The 16,642-nt window shown below is 41.8% G+C and overlaps 1 protein-coding gene across 1 annotated transcript in view; it reads right to left on the minus strand.

The window, feature by feature from the left end:
• Nucleotides 1-5,905: 5,905 nt before the first annotated feature.
• The window catches only part of MSN (moesin), a 64,765-nt gene continuing 54,028 nt past the window's right edge, over nucleotides 5,906-16,642 (minus strand). The window contains exons 7-13 of the mRNA XM_010973655.2: nucleotides 16,454-16,550; nucleotides 14,603-14,766; nucleotides 10,222-10,352; nucleotides 9,818-9,978; nucleotides 9,295-9,387; nucleotides 8,722-8,946; nucleotides 5,906-8,133 (exon numbers count right to left, since the gene is read on the minus strand). Of these exons, the coding sequence (XP_010971957.1) occupies nucleotides 7,969-8,133; nucleotides 8,722-8,946; nucleotides 9,295-9,387; nucleotides 9,818-9,978; nucleotides 10,222-10,352; nucleotides 14,603-14,766; nucleotides 16,454-16,550 (1,036 nt within the window). The 3' untranslated portion in view covers nucleotides 5,906-7,968. The remainder of the gene's footprint in view (nucleotides 8,134-8,721; nucleotides 8,947-9,294; nucleotides 9,388-9,817; nucleotides 9,979-10,221; nucleotides 10,353-14,602; nucleotides 14,767-16,453; nucleotides 16,551-16,642) is intronic.

The following is a 16,642-nucleotide window of genomic DNA, read 5'->3' on the forward strand; positions in this document are numbered from 1 at the left end:
TTGTGGTCTTTGGATAAATACCCAGAGTGGAGTTGCTGGATAAAATGGTAGTTCATCTTAATTTTTTTGAGGAACCTCTGTACTGTTTTCCATAGTGGTTGTACAATTCACATTCACACCAACAGTGCACAAGGGTTTCCTTATCTCCACCTCCTTGCCAACAATTGTTATTTATTGTCTTTTTGATGATAGCCATTCTTACAGATGTGAAGTGGTATCACATCGTGGTTTTAATTTGCATTTCCCTAATGGTTAGTGATGTTGAGCATCTTTTCATATGTCTGTTGGCCATTTCTATGTCTTCTTTGGAAAAATGTCTATTCAAGTCCTCTGCCTATTTTTCAAACAGATTGGAGTTTTTTTGTTACTGAGTTGTATGAGTTCTTTATATATTTTGAATATTAAGCCCTTATCCTACATATCATTTGAAAATATCTTCTACCATTCCATAGGTTGCCTTTTCATTTTCTTGATAGTTTCCTTAGCTGTGCAAAAGCTTTATAGCTTGATGTAGTCCCATTTTCAAATTTTTGCTTTTGTTTCCCTTGTCTGACGAGACATATCCAAAAAAATATTACTTAGACTGATGTCAAAGAGATACTGTCTATGTTTTCTTCAAGAAGTTTTGTGGTTTAAGGGCTTACATTTAAGTCTTTAATCAATTTTGAATTTATTTTTGTGTATAGTATGAGAGAGTAGTGCAGATTGATTCTTTTGCATGTAGTTGTGTTCAGTGTTCCCAAAACTGTTTATTGAAGAGGCTGTCTTTTCTCCACTTACATTCTTGCTTCCTTTGTTGTACATTAACTGCCTATATAAGTGTGGTCTCATTTCTGAGTTCTCTATTCATTACTGTAGCTTTGTTAACATAGTTTGAAATCAGGGGTCTTGATACCTCCAGCTTTCTTCTTTCTCAAGATCATTTTGTCTATTCGGGGCCTTTTGTGTTTCTATACAAATTTGAGATTATTTTGTTCTAGTTCTGCGAAGAATGGCATTAGTACTTTGACAGAGAATGCATTGAATCTGTTGATTGCCTTGGATAATAAGTTCGTTTTAACAATATTAAACCTTCCAATCCATAAACACAGTATATCTTTCCATCTGTTTGTATCATCTTCAATTACTTTCATTCAGTATCTTACTGTTTTCTGAGTATTAGCCTTTTACCTCCTCAGATTTATTCCTTTTTGATGTGATTGCAGATGGAATTGTTTTCTTAATTTCTCTTTCTGAGAGTTCATTGTTAGTGCATAGAAATGCAACAGATTTCTGTATATTAATTTCATATCCTGAAACTTTGCTGAATTCAGTGATGAGCTCTAGTTGTTTTTTGGTGATGCCTTTGGGGTCTTAAATGTATATTATCATGTCATCTGCAAACAGTGACAGTTTTACTTCTTCCTTTCCTACTTGGATTCCTTTTATTTCCTTTTATTGTCTGATTGCTGTGGCTAGGACTTCTAATACTATGTTTATTAAAAGTGGTGAGAGTGAGTGAGCTTCCTTGTCTTGTTCCTGACCTTAGAGAAAAGGATTTCAGCTTTTCATCATTGAGTATGATGTTAGCTATGGGCTTGTCATATGTGGCCTTTATTATGTTGAAGTATGTTCTCTCTATATATATTTTGTTAAGAGTTTTTTATCAGCATGGATGTTGAATTTTGTTAAAAGATTTTTCTGCATCTGTTAGGATAATAACATGATTTTTATTTTTCAACTTATTAGTGTGGTATATCATATTGATTGATTTGCAGATATAGAACCATCCTTGCATCCCTGGGATAAATCCCACTTAATCGTGGTGAATGATCCCTTTAATGTATTATTGAATTAATTTGGTAATATTTTGATGAGGATTTTTATATCTATGTTCATCTTGATATTGGCCTGTAATTTTCTTTTTTTTAATAATATCTTTGTCTGGTTTTGGTATCAAGATGATACGGGCCTCCTAGAATGAGTTCAGAAGCTCTCCTTCCTTTGTAATTTTTGGAATATTTTGAGGATAGGTGTTAATTCTTCTTTAAATGTTAGATCAAATTCACCAGTGAAGCCCTCTAGTCCTAGACTGTCATTTGTTGTGATTTTCTACTATGTCTAGATTGTAAAATGTTGAGGGGAAATAGGTAATGATGAATAGTGAAAGATAAGACAAGTCAAGTTGTGAAGAGCCATGAATGCTCCTTAAGCTAAGGAAGGGAATTGATGTTCTCAGAGAGAAATAGGTTCAAAGCCCTCCATTTTAACTCTAGAAAGTGATGTAGAAGTAGCATGGACTCTTTAAGATCTTGACTAAAAACTTTAAGAAACATCACCTGTGTACAGATATGTAAATGTGGGAGGAGGAGCTTTCTTTAGGAAGAGGATTGGAAGCAAAGTAGCCAAGATGGTAAGGGTGCCCCATGGTAGATATTTGTCCAGGTCTGGGGCAGATACAGGAGATAGTTCAAGGCTAAGTCCTGCCATTGTGACTGTGGACAAGTGCCTTTGATTCTTGGGCCTCAGTTTCCTACTCTATATGAAGAGTAATCAAATTCAGGAATCTCTCTGGCCCCTTCCTGCTCAGACATTTTAATTAAGAGATACAGGAAGACAGGCAATAGTGCACTACTCTTGGATGGCAGAGAAAGCCTGATCCAGGTCTTGAAGTTCCATCAAAAAGGGTCAGAAAGCAAGTTCCAGACCCATATCTGCTGGACTGCTTGTGGGAACTTAGACAAGCCTCATCTCCTCATCTCTCAGAAAAGTATTGGTCTACTTTAGATTCTAGAGCAGTGGCTCTCCAGAAGTCTGGCCCCTGGAATAGCAGCATCAGCACCTGCTGGGAACTTGTTAGAAATGCAAATTCTCAGGCTCTGCTTCAGACCCACTGAACTGGAGACTTTGTGGGTGGAGTCTAGTAATCTGTTTTAAGAAGCCCACAAAGTGATTCTCATATACAGTAAAATTTGAGAAACATTGTTCTAGATATATTCAAACTTTTACAGCAATGGAGGGCCCCCTCTTTCTTTTCTTTTTTTATTGAGTTGTAATTTACATACACCTTGATGAATTTTTACATGTTTGTACCCTGTAACCACCACCCAAACCAATAATATTTCCATGATCCCAGATGGTTTCCTTGTGCCTCTTTCCAGTCAGTTTTTCCCACCCCAGCTCCAGACAACCATGACTGCCCTAGAGCTTGATATATATAGAATTATGTATGTTCTCTTTTGTGTCTGCCTTTTTTGTACAATATAATGTCTGTGAGATTCATCCATATTTTTGTATGCATCAGTAGTTTTTTTTTAATTTCTATTGCTGAGTATTACATGAATATACTATAGTTTTGTCCATTCTCTAGTTGATGGATATTTGTGTTGTTTTCAGATTTGCAGCTATTGCAAATAGTACTGCTATGTCTTTTGGTGAACAAAAGCACCATTGCTGTTGTATATATACACATTAGCAACACTGCCCCCTTTTTAAAAATTAATTCTTTTGAGATCCTTTGTAGATTCAAATGCAGTTATAAGAATAATACAAAGAGATCTCATGTACTCTTTACTTGATTTCTCCAATAGTAATATCTTGCAAACAACCAAAATATTGACATTGATACAGTCAAGACAGAGTATCACTGCAAGAATCCCTCATGTTGCCTTCTTATAGCCAGATCTACTTCTCACATGGCTTCCCCCTACTTCCTTAATCATTGACAACCTGTCTGTTCTCCATTTCTATAACATTGTCATTTCAAGAATGGGGGATGTTGAGAAATGGGTAACAATGTTATAATGGCTTAAAACAATGCAAATTTATTATGTTACACTTTTTGGAGGTCAGACAGAAGTCCTAAATGGGTTTCACTGAGCTTAAACCAAAGTGTTAGCACGGCTGTGTTCTGGGAAATAATATGTTTCCTTGTCTTTCCCAGTTTTTAGCAACCACCTGCATTCCTTGACTTGTGGCCTCTTTCTCCATCTTCAAAGCAGCGACACAGCATCTTCAACTCTCTGACTCTGATCTTCTTCCATCTTTTAATGACCATTGTAATTATATTGGGCCCACCTGGATTATCCAGTATCACCTCGCTATCTTAAACTCTTTAATAACATGCCCAAGTCTCTTTTGCCACATAAGGTAATATAGTCACAAATTCTATGGATTAGAATATGGACATCTTTAGGGGGCAGGGAGGCACCATTACCCTGTCTACCATATCCATCTTCCTAGACGCATAAGTTCACATGTCTCCCACTTTAAAAAAATAGTTATTTACACATATTCAGCCCAACATACAAAGCAGAGAAAAGCAAACATCCTCTGGTTGAAATTGGAAGGGACCTAGGACTTCTTCACTTTCTAAGGCAACAACAGTTGGGATTATCATTAGCAGATATTCCTAAGTCTCCTTCCTACACTGATGTTCTGAAGTCCTAGAATTCTATTTGTTACCTTAGAATTGAAGCTGTGCAAGTAGTCATCCCTCGGTATCCACAGGGGATTGGTTTCAGGAACCTTGCAGATAACAAAATCTGCAAATGCTCAAGTCCCTTTTATAAAATGGTGTAATATTTGCATATAACCTATGCATATCCTCCCATATATTTTAAGTCATCTCTAGATTATTTATAATACTTAATATGATGTAAATGCTATGTAAATAGTAACTGGCATGCAGCAAATTCACGTTTTGCTTTTTGGAAATTTCTGGAATTTTTTTTTCAAATATTTTCAGTCTACAGTTGATTGACTCCGCGAATGTGGAATCCATGGATACAGAAGGCTGACTGCATCTCCTGTTCCCAGTAGGTATCTGTCTTCCCCTAGACCCCTGGTGGGAATGGTAGGGAAAAGATCTAGTGTAGTGGTTAAGAGCACAGGCTCATGAACTAGATTGCCTGTGTTCATGTCCTGGCTTTACTACTTCTAATGTCTGTGACCTTAGACAAATTAATTCATCTTGTTGGGCCTCAGTTTCTTTATCTGCAAAATGAGGTAACATAGTAAGTCCTCAGAGCAGTGGTTCCCAAGTTTGTCTACACATTGGAATTAACAAATATGCTGTGATGCTTGTGTCCCCCTGCTAGAGATTATAATTTTATCTGAGGATGTGGTCTAGGTTTTGGAATCTTTAAGATTTTAATATGCAAACAAGTTTGGGAGCCACTGCCTGAAAGGGCTATTATAAGGATTCAGAGCTCACAGAACACACAACTTACTTTTCCTTGCAAGTATTGGCTCACCAAGAAGGAAGCTTAAATGAGAGTATGCCATGTCCAAGACAGCCTGGAAGGCTTATCTAGGTCTCAGTTTCCTCAACAGTAAAATTGGGATAACCAATGTAGGCTATAAAATTGACACGAAGTACTGCCCAACAGCTTTTGTACAGATATACAATCTCCATTCTTACTTGACACTCCACTCCCCACCACCTTTTGCAACAAAGCTCAAGATAATTTCTCTGACGTTCATTTGCACTGCAATAAATGAGGGTAGTAGGAGGTGAACAAGCCTGGAGGCCTTCCTGACAAGGAGGCAGGAAAGGGTCTGACCACCCCAGGAGAAGTCCAGAGATAAAAATCACCCCTCACAAGCAGCCCCAAAGCCCCAATGCCAAGCAAGCCCATAAGCACCACATGGTCAATGCAGGGCCCACCTACACTGGAAAAGTTGGCCTGGGGCTATTAAAGGGCATAGGCTATTAAGTCATACAGTCCTGTGCCCTTGGGCAGTTATTCTTTTTCAAGTCCATTCCTTCCTCTATAAAATGAAGAGAGTCAGATCTACGCCCCATACGACTGAAGTGAGAATGGAATGAGACCAGGGATGGGTAGGTGGTCCAGAGAGTGGAAATTACAGTGAAGTATCTTGCAGCCACTTGCTCATTCCACAAAGAAAGATCAAGTCACAGTGATGTCTTCCTAAATTTTATTGGCACTGAGATAGAACATGGGTTAAGCATAAACCCCTCCAAAAACAAATTTTAAAACCCAAAAAAATACACACAAAAAAACCTGAATACAAAATCTAACCTTTCTCCCCAGCTTTCCTGGGAGGGATGCGGGAGGAGGGGAACTGCCCTAAAGGTAGCTAGATTGCCCCACAATTCCAGGTTTGAATTTAGCCAATGTAGGTTGTATCACCAAGAAAGTGTTAATATAATTCACAGCAATGCACATAAGACTTCCCAAGGTCAAGCAGGAGGCAAGGGGATCAAAACCATGGGCTCTGGGCTCAGGGCACTGCATGGAAGGACAGTATCGCCCTTGGGGACCAAACTCTGGGGAGACGGCAAAAAAAGGAACAATAAAACCAAATACCAAGTACTTTAAAAATTGATTGTATGACCTATAGTGACAGGTGATATCACTAATACTGAAAGCTTCTTACATTAATGTTTCTGGCAAAATATTCTCTTATAATGTAGTATAAGCTTCCCAAGTGAAGGGGTGGTAAGGGAATGAGGCCAAAATGATCCTGTCCCAAGACTAGTATCTTCTTAGGGTGCATTAGCAAGAAATGCAGAAATCAATATTGAGTTAGATGCCACTAAAATATATAATACTGGTAGAAAGAAAAAGAGCACACATGAGACAGAGATGAAGAGGAGGAGAAGGCTGCTCCTGGGTTGAGAAAAAGGGGTGGGGGTGTGAAAGGGACCAGGCCAGAGCCCCTAACAGCTCTCTGGTTTACAGCTCCAAGTGACAGCTCAGCTGGTGGCAAGACCTGGGTTAGAGGTTTGTCTAACAGAAGCAGGACCCAATTACCACCTTGGAGAGAGGTGATAGGAAGGGGCTATTAGGCACCTGAAGGGGGTCAAGTAAACTGCAGGATCTGGGCCACGGGCTTCTCTCATCACACTCAGCTTCTTCCACCCTCTCGCCAGTTGAGCCAACTGGCATCAAGATCCAGGGCTCACCACACCAAGGCCTTGATGGCCCTGAAGCAGGAGCTATGGCCCAAGTAGCTGTGAAGGGAGAGGTGGTCTGGGATACCTAGCAGGGAAAATACTGAAGCCAGGTGTGAATATTTCCTCCCTTCAGTAAGAGTCCTGGATGATATTGGCTAGGTTTTGGTGTCACCATTCCTACTCTTCTACCTGGAGGGGATTTGGGGACTGGAGTGATGAGCAGATCCCAAGAAGGGAAGAGGAAGCCAGAATAAGAAGTAAGAGATATCTCTGCCCGTAGAGCTCACTTTTAACAAGCCTATGCTCCCTTAAGGCTTTGGGACAGAACTTCTACCCAGTCTTGCCTGAACAGAAGGGCCAATGGTCTTTGAGGATGTTGGTGAAGCCTCTTGAAGGCACTGTCTCCCCCATCTCACCCTGAGGAGAAACTGAGTCCCTGAACTCAGGGACCAAGTTTATTGGGACCAAGTTTGTAACAGGCCCAATCTGGGAGGTAGAGAGTAGAATGATTGAACATCTTTTTAGCCTCCAATCATTACAAAGCCTAAATGACTCGAGAAGGAATAGACATTGGGAGGCCTAATTCTTGGGCAGTTGACATTCTAGAGCATATAGCCAGGGTCCTGCCTCTTTTCCTAAACCCTGTGATATTCCAATTCTGCAAATCACAGAACCATGAAGAGGAAGGCAGTGGTGGGGTAAGGGTAGGGGCTAGTTTTCAACCTACTCCACACTTGACTTCTGCAGAACAACAGTCAATGTGGGTGTATTTCTCAAATCAAGTAGGAAGTGCCTCTGAACTGGGAAAGTGATTTCTTCTAGCAAGCTAGATCAAAAGGGCCAGAGGAAAAAGAAGGTCCCATTGGCACCATAGTGGGCCATCTCTCTGCCTAGGGATGTGAGTAAGGGGTGAGGGGCTAGGTTTGGTCACATGGCTGCACCAAATGCTTGGCATGACTCCAGGGCTGCTGTAGTTAGTGGCTCCAGCACAGTGTGTGTTAGGCAAGGGTGTAGGAGTGTCTGGGCAAGGAAGAAGGGAGGAGGGGTCCCTAGAGGCTGAGTGCCCATTACATGGACTCAAACTCATCAATGCGCTGCTTGGTATTGCCCTGCCGGATCTGGCGCAGGGTCTTGTATTTGTCTCGACCCAGTCGCATGTTCTCAGCATGGATCATGTCATTAGCAGTCTTCTTGGACTCATCGCGGGCATTGGCCAGCTCTGAAGTGAGAGCCTGTGAGGAGACAAGGGGATGAGGGGTTAATGGCTTCCTCTTATTTTACTCCCCTTATTAACTAGATTTATTTCCTTTCTTCCTTCTTTCCTTCGTCCCTCCCTCCCTCCCCCCTCCCCTCCCACCTCTCTCTCTCTCTCCCTCCACCCCCTTTTTATACACACACACACACACACACACATTTTTAAGAACCATTTCCAGCCCTGTTAGAACTGCAGTGAGGCAAGAATAAAATAAAAACATCACAAACTTAGCAGATCAACTGATGACAGGTATTCCCTGAGAGCAGAACAATGTACCAAAGATTCAGGTACGGATTTAGTCAATCAAGTATAAATGGAGTATGGATGGAGGATGGAGTTTAAAAAAAAGGCAAGGGAAGAGGTGGTCCAGGATCTGATTAAGAAGTGAGAGGTGCCTTCCCCTAAAACACTCACTTAAGAAAGGCTCAAGCTTCCATACAGCACTGAGACAGGCTCCTCTACCTATCCCCTCATGATGACCTAGGAAGGTCATGCCCCACCGATGACCTAGTGAAGGTCATAGGCTACCCATGGTCTCCATGACCCATTGCCTCTGCCTGGGTACCTTCAGGTGCTTCTGGACACGCTCATTCTTCTCTGCCTCAGTGGTACGTTCTTCCTCACTGCGGTCCTTGGCCATGGCATCAGCCTGCAGGTCAGCGCTGGCCTCTGCCCCATTCTCATCCTGCTCATCCTGCTCATTCTCAGCAGGCTCTGCCACATGAGGAGTGCTCATGGCAGTCTTCAGCTCCGCACGGGTCTTCTCCAGGTCTTCTTGTACCATCTGAGCCTGTCCAGTAACAGAAGAGCTGGCAGTCAGACCAGGCCAACTTGTGGCATCCCAACGTATGCCTAGAATAGCCTAGCAGGAAGCAGGCACCAGGTAGGCCAAGTCTCTTTGTCTGCCTGATCCTTAGTTTCCTCAGCTGTATAATAGGATTAATTGTACCAATTTCCTTGGGGTATTGGGGAATTCTGGGAAGTATTTGAGAAAGACTTGAGGCCCTTCTGCCATATTGCTCACTATCAAGAGAGGATGTAAGGGTGAAGGAAACCAAACCTAAGGAATCTAAGGAACTGGAACCTATGCATGTAGAACCCCATCCCACACTGCTTTGCCCTGGACACTGTGTCTTACCTTCTGCTGCCATTCTGCAGCCTCACTCTCCTTTTTCTTTCGGGCCATCTCCAGCTGGGAGATCCGAGCTGTCAGCTCTGCCATTTCCAAGGCCTATGGATAAATCAGAAGCTTATGAGTCTTCAGGGCCCAGGTGTCCTCAACTCCAGATTTTCTGGCAACTAACAGAGAACCTGCTGCTCCACTTGCTTGCTGTTCTAGAGGCTCTTTTTACCATAACTCCTCTAGGAAGCCCAGAGGAACACTCCTATTCTCAGATTTACTACAGCACCCTATTAACTCCAAACCATTTCCTTATAAGTCAGAGCTCCCCACTTACACTATAGACCTGAAGACAAACATGTTATCTCTGTCTTTTTCCTCCTTTTCCTCCTCCTCCTCCTCCTTCTCCCTCTTCTCTCTCTCCCCCTCTCTCACTCTACTTACCTCCCTCTCTCTCTCTTTTTGGCATTGCCTACCTCACAGTTAGGGAAGACAAGAGAAAACTCAGGTCACATAATCTCAGCCCATTTTTTAGCTTTACCAGCTGTTCCTGGGTCTTCTTCTGGTCCCGGGAGGCCTGCAACAGGGCCTCCTTGGCCTCTTCAGCTTCTTGACGCTCTTTGGCCAGTTTCTCAGCCTCACTCTGGGCGCGCTTCCGCTCCTGTTCAAGTTCCAGAGCCCTGCGGGTCTGTTCTTCCAGTTCTGGGAAGAGAAAGGGTTAGAAAGATGGTGAAGAGTGCAGAGATAAAGAAGGGACACTTAGCTTCCTTCCTGGAAATGCTTCACCCCAGGGCACAGCTGACAGAAAGCTCTAGGCACTCTTCCTCTTGCCCCATCCTACATCTATCCTATAGCCACAACTGGAACATATGGCTTGAGTCTGCAGCTCAGACAGAAGGGTTTCCAGCCCAAAGAGTCAGTCTCCAAGATGACTCCAAGCCTCACCTTGCTGAGCCTTCTTAGTCTGTTCCTCAATCTGCTTCAGCCTCTCCATCAGTTCCTCCTTTTCCCGTTCAATCTTCTCCTTCTCCTTTTCTGCCATCTCACGTTTCTTCTTCTCATTTTCCAGCAGAGCACTAGGAAAGAAAAAAGAAGGGATGGAACAGGATAGCAAGACCGCATGGAAGCCTTGGGTCCCCCAGGGCTCCCTGGCCCTGGATCTTCAGTCCCCACCTTATCTCTACACCCTTGTCTTCACATCATAGCCCCACATAGTCTGGTATGCTCAGGGCCCTGTCAGCTTGCCCCAGAATCAGGAGATCCAACCTGGACTTTCTGCTCTGCCACTAACCGGTTGGTAAGCAGTGGGTGACCTTAGCTATGTCACTTCTTTGCTCTTGTTCCCAGTACACCTATCTGTAAAATGGCCTAATAAGTCCTTCCCTGTCTACCTCATGGAGTTATAGGGAGATAAGCTTCAGCTCTGTGCTGGTATACTGTGCTTCAAGTCTGCTGATCTCTATGGCTAGGGCATCAGCCCTCTGCCTGCCCTCTGAAGCCCAGTTCTAAGAGCCTCTTTCCCAGAATTTATTGCAAATCTAGAATAAGTATTTGCTTTTTCCAGGAGGCCTTCTTTTCTCCCTTGACTAGATGTCCTTTATCTTTCTGAGCTCTCAGAATACTTGGCCTATCCTTTTCCACATTCCTCCTCCCTGTTATTTTTCTCTATAGTGCTTCTTATCATGTCACATACTGCATAATATGCTTATTTGTTCTGTCTCTTCCCACTAGAATGACAGTTTCATGAGAGTAGAGATTTTTGTCTGTTTTTTTTCACTGCTCAATAAATGTATATTGTGAATGAATGACACAGTATTTGTACCCTGAACAGTTGTGTATATACTGTTGCTCCTTTTACTCCTTCCAGACTATGAGGTCCCTCAGGGCAGGTTCCCACCAGATCCAGGTCTGTAATCTGCCCTCAATCTCATTTTTTTCTGAACAAATGTGAAACTTGGGTGTCTAACCTCTCATAAGTGGAGTCATTTTCCAGCCTACTAGAAGTTTCCTGAAGTTCCAAACTTTTAATGACAAAGTACCTACTAGAACAGTCCTCTCAGACCTTACCATGCACAGGAATCACCTAGGATCTTATTTTTTAAATAACTTATTGAGGTGAAATTCACATAATATAAATTTAACCATTTTAAAGTGAATAATGCTGTGGCACTTAATACAGTCATAATGTTGTGCTACCACTACCTCTATTAGTTCCAAAACATTTTCATCACTCCAAAGTAAAACCCCATACCCATTATAAGTTTCTCCACATCTTCCCTCTCTGTAGCCCCTGAATCAACAATCTGCCTTCTATCTCTACAGATTTATCTATTTTGGATATTTCATATAAATAGACTCATATAGCATTTGACCTGTGACCTTTTGTGTCTAGTTTATTTCACTTAGCATAATGTTTTAGAGATTAATCCACATTGAAGTATGTATCAATATGTCATGTTTTTAATGCCTGTATAATATTCCATTGTATGGCTACACAATTTGTTTATCCATTCATTCACTGATGGACATTTGGGCTATTTCCAACTTTTGGATTTTGTATGTTGCACCACTATGAACATGTGTGTACTGTTTTTAATTCTTTTCAGTATACACCTAGGAGTGGAATTGTAGATTTATATGGTAATTCTATGTTTAACTTTTTGATGAACCACCAAATTGTTTTCTACAGCAGCTGAACCATTTTACATTCCCACTAGCAATGAACATGAGTTTCAACTGCTCCATACTCTTGCCAAGACTGTTATTTTCTGTTTTCATTTATTATATCCATATTAGTGAGTATGAAGTAGTACCTTACTGTGGTTTTGATTTGCATTCCCCTGATGACTAAGGGTATTTTCATGTGCCTGCTGGCCATTTGCATATCTTCTTTGGAGAAATGGTCAACTAGGATCTTAACATGCAGATTTTGATTCAGGAGGTTTGGGTAAGTCTCAGGTACTGCCTTTCTAAAAAATTCCAAAGTTGATGCTGATGCTGCTGAGCCTTGATGCACTTTGAGTAACAAGGGGCTACAGTTGCATAAAGGCTTTGTAGGGAAAATTCTGGTGGCTCTGTCCAATTCTACTCAAAAAACCCTACAGAGTCCAGATTTAAATGAAGGGAACCTCCTGCCACTGCCACTCTACTGCTCAGGCAGCCCACAGCAACCCAGAGTCCACCTAGAAGAACAGTAGCATGAGGGTCATAGCTAATGAGGAACTATGAAATGTCCCTCCCTCCTATAAGCCTCTGAAATCCGAGAGTACTTTTTTTTAGTTGAGTTATAGTCAGTTTACAACGTTGTGTCAATCTCCAGTGTAGGGCACAATTTTTCAGTTATACATGAACATATTTCTATTCATTGCCACATTCTTTTCCCTGTGAGCTACCACGAGATCTTGTATATATTTCCCTGTGCTATATAGTAGTATAATCTTGTTTACCTATTCTGCATGTACCTGTCACTGTCTACAAATTTTGAACTCCCAGTCTGTCCTTTCCCACCCCCCTTCTCCTTGGCAAACACAAGTTTGTATTCTATGTCTATGAGTCTGTTTCTGTTTTGTACTTATGTTCATTTTTTTTATATTCCACATGTGAGCAATCTCATATGGTATTTTTCTTTCTCTTTCTGGCTTACTTCACTTAGAATGACATTCTCCAGAAGCATCCATGTTGCTGCAAATGGCATTATGTTGTCATTTTTTATGGCTGAATAGTATTCCATTGTATAAATATACCACTTCTTCTTTATCCAGTCATCTGTTGATGGACATTTAGGCTGTTTCCATGTCTTGGCTATTGTAAATAGTGCTGCTATGAACACTAGGGTGCAGGTGTCATTTTGAAGTAGGGTTCCTTCTGGATATATGCCCAGGAGCAGCATTCCTGGGTCATATGGTAAGTCTATTCCTAGTCTTTTGAGGAATCTCCATACTGTTTTCCACAGTGGCTGCACCAACATTCATTCCCACCAGCAATGCAGGAGGGTTCCCTTTTCTCCACAGCCTCTCCAGCATTTATCATTTGTGGATTTTTGAATGATGGCCATTCTTGCTGGTGTGAGGTGATACCTCATTGTAGTTTTGATTTGCATTTCTCTGATAATTAGTGATATTGAGAATTTTTTCATGTGCCTATTGATCATTTGTATGTCTTCCTTGGAGAATTGCTTGTTTAGGTCTAAACAATCCCCTTTAAAATAGCACCCAAAGTAATAAATTACCTAGGAATAAATCTAACCAAGGAGGTGAAAGACTTATACATGGAGAACTACAAAACATTCATTAAGAAAATTAAAGAAGACTTATAAAAATGGAAAGATAGCCCATGCTCCTGGACTGGAAGAATCAATGTTGTTAAAATGGTCATATTGCCCAAGGCAATCTACACATTTAATGCAATCCCTATCAAATTACCCAAGACATATTGCACAGAACTAGAACAAATCATAACAAAATTTATATGGAACCACAAAAGGCCCAGAATTGCCAAAGCATTACTGAAGAAAAAGAAAGAGGCTGGAGGAATAACCCTCCCAGACTTCAGACAATACTATAGAGCTACAGTAATCAAAACAGCATGGTATTGGTACAAAAACAGACATATGGACCAATGGAACAGAATACAAAGCCTAGAAATGAACCCACTAACTTCTGGTCAATTTATCTTCGACAAAGGAGGCAAGAATATACAATGGAATAAAGACAGTCTCTTCAGCAAATGGTATTGAGAAAACTGTATAGCAGCATGTAAATCAATGAAGCTAGAACACTCCCTTACACCATACACAAAAGAAACTCAAAATGGATCAAAGACTTAAACATAAGACAAGATACAATAAACCTCCTAGAAGAAAATATAGGCAAAACATTATCTGACATATATCTCAAAAATGTTCTCCTAGGGCAGTCTACCCAAGCAATAGAAATAAAAGCAAGAGTAAACAAATGGGACGTAATTAAACTTACAAGCATCTGCACAGCAAAGGAAACCATAAGTAAAGCAAAATGACAACCTACAGAATGGGAGAAAATTTTTACAAAAGATGAAACCGACAAAGGCTTGATCTCCAGAATATATAAGCAGCTCATACGACTTAATAAGAAAAAAACAAACAACCTAATCCTGAAATCCGACAGTTCTAATGCCTGCTTCCTGGGGATAGGGATGCCTGAGACTTAGTGGAGGGAGTGTCATCCCTGTACAGCAATCTCTCTCCCCAGTGAAGGATGGTTTCACGCTCGGCCTCTAGCAGGCTTGGCACCTTTGAGAAGCTTCCTTGCCCCAGCCCTCGACCCCACTTCAGTTCCCCCGCACCTACCGCTCCATCTGCTTCTGGTGCTTTTCCTCCCGGGCCTGTGCCTTCATCTGCTGCACCTCAATGGTGTCAGGCTTGCGGCGGCGCATGTATAGCTCATGGTTCCCCATGCACAGAGCCAAGATCCGCTTGTTAATCCGTAGCCGGGGAGCATAGAAGACAAAGTCCTGGTGGAAAACCAGCAATCAGAAAGTGTTTAGAGGGACAGATGAAGGTGGGCTTCTGCCTTCTGAAAAGCTAAGTCCAAAAACATGGAAAGATCATGCTCCAGATGTGAAGACTATTTATCAGAGTAGTGAAGTGACTTGCCCAGAGTCAGACGGCAGGCTAGTGGCAGACCCAGGACTAGAACCCAGGCTTTTTGATTCTGAAACCAGTGTTCTTTCCACCAAGCCACAGTTTCTTTCAACCTTTGCTTATGAAAAGCATCCTAAAATACCCTCAATCCAATTGAAAGATAGAAACTGACTTTATCCGCTAACTAGGTATCCTGCTGGTTCTCAGGGGCTTCTCATAGAGGCCCAATAATCCCTGCATAATATCCTGGTGAGTACAGTATGGGTGGCCTGGACTGTTTCTATAATCTCCTAAAAGCATATCCTAGACTCAATTCCTTAAATCCTTTTTGGAATGAGACAGGTTGTAAATACATACATAAATATATAAATCTCCTGAACATCAATTATCCTGGTTGTTGTCTTTTAAATAAGCCCTTGATTTAGCTGGCTTTGTTACTTACCTTTTTCTGATGAAAGTTGAGCATAGCAGCAGTAAAAAAAAAAAACAAAAACACACACACACACAAGAAAATCCAGTGAGTTTGAGTTTACTACAAATACCACTGGACCAAGGTCACCAGCTGATGGGCTAACCACCAGCTCCTCTGCCACTGAACCCAAACTGCTACCATCTCATATATCTTGGGGTACAGTGGAAGAAGCACAAGCTCTAGAGGTCAAATGTCCTTGGTATAAATCCCAGCTCTATTATTTTTGGCTGTGTGATCTTGGGCAAATCACTCCATCCCTCTGAAACTCAGTTTTATCACTCATAAAATGGGTATTCTACTGCTAACCTTGACAATGTCATTGAGGGTTTAAGGAGACAACATATACAAAGTCCCTAGTAGGGGATGTTCAGAGACCTCAAAGCTGGAGAAGAATAGTTGAGGCCTCATGAGAAGGGTCTGGCTCAGCATGGCCATTAGACCTTGTTGGATACAAGGTACACCAAAAGAGGAGACCCTCCTCTCAGTTTTCTACCCTATTCCCAATCACCAGTTTTCCAGTCTTGCCAGTCTCAGGCAGCTGAGTAGGTGAGAGGTGTGACTGGACCTAAGGCACTTTCTAGTTCTTGGATGGCTCTGGAAAGAAGTCTTGAGAGCACAGCAGCAAAGTTATAACAAAAAGCAAGTTTGGAGGATCATCTTTGGATCTGGACATCTTCTCACTCTGTCCTTTCACCACAATTAAAGATAAATCAAGTATATGAACAGTTTCCACTTTCTGGGGCCTAGAGGCTTTAATAGATAAGATGTACTCTCTTTGTACCCCAGAGCCTCAGGGCATTAAAAGACAGTGGCTAAGAGGCAGTACTTAGACTGCCTAGGCTCTCCCTCATTCACGCTTCTCCTGAGACACAGGTAACAGGATGGCACCAGTTACAGGATGCCTCCTGACCATTTCTTGGCATCAACATCCCCTTTCATCACCAATCACCTTTTGTGCTTCCTATTCCCACCCACATACACAAAAAAAGATAGAAAAGGAAGAGAAAACAGAATGACATGATTGCTCCTAGCATCTTCCAGGACTTGGCAAGCACCTGCCTTGGCCAGTGGGAGGAGTCACTTACCGGGGCTTTTTTGTCAATGGGCTTGATGACAAATTTCTTGTCATTGAAAGAGATGTTCCTGATTTCACTCCAGGGGAAGCCTATCTTAGGAGTCAGTCTGTAGAAATGGAGACCAAGAACATCAGGTCAAGGACAAGATAAGAAGGGACAAGACATAGCAGGTTGGCATCTTGCCCTCCCTACCACCAA

This window comes from Camelus bactrianus, chromosome X, assembly GCF_048773025.1.
Source record: "Camelus bactrianus isolate YW-2024 breed Bactrian camel chromosome X, ASM4877302v1, whole genome shotgun sequence".
NCBI lineage: Eukaryota > Metazoa > Chordata > Mammalia > Artiodactyla > Camelidae > Camelus > Camelus bactrianus.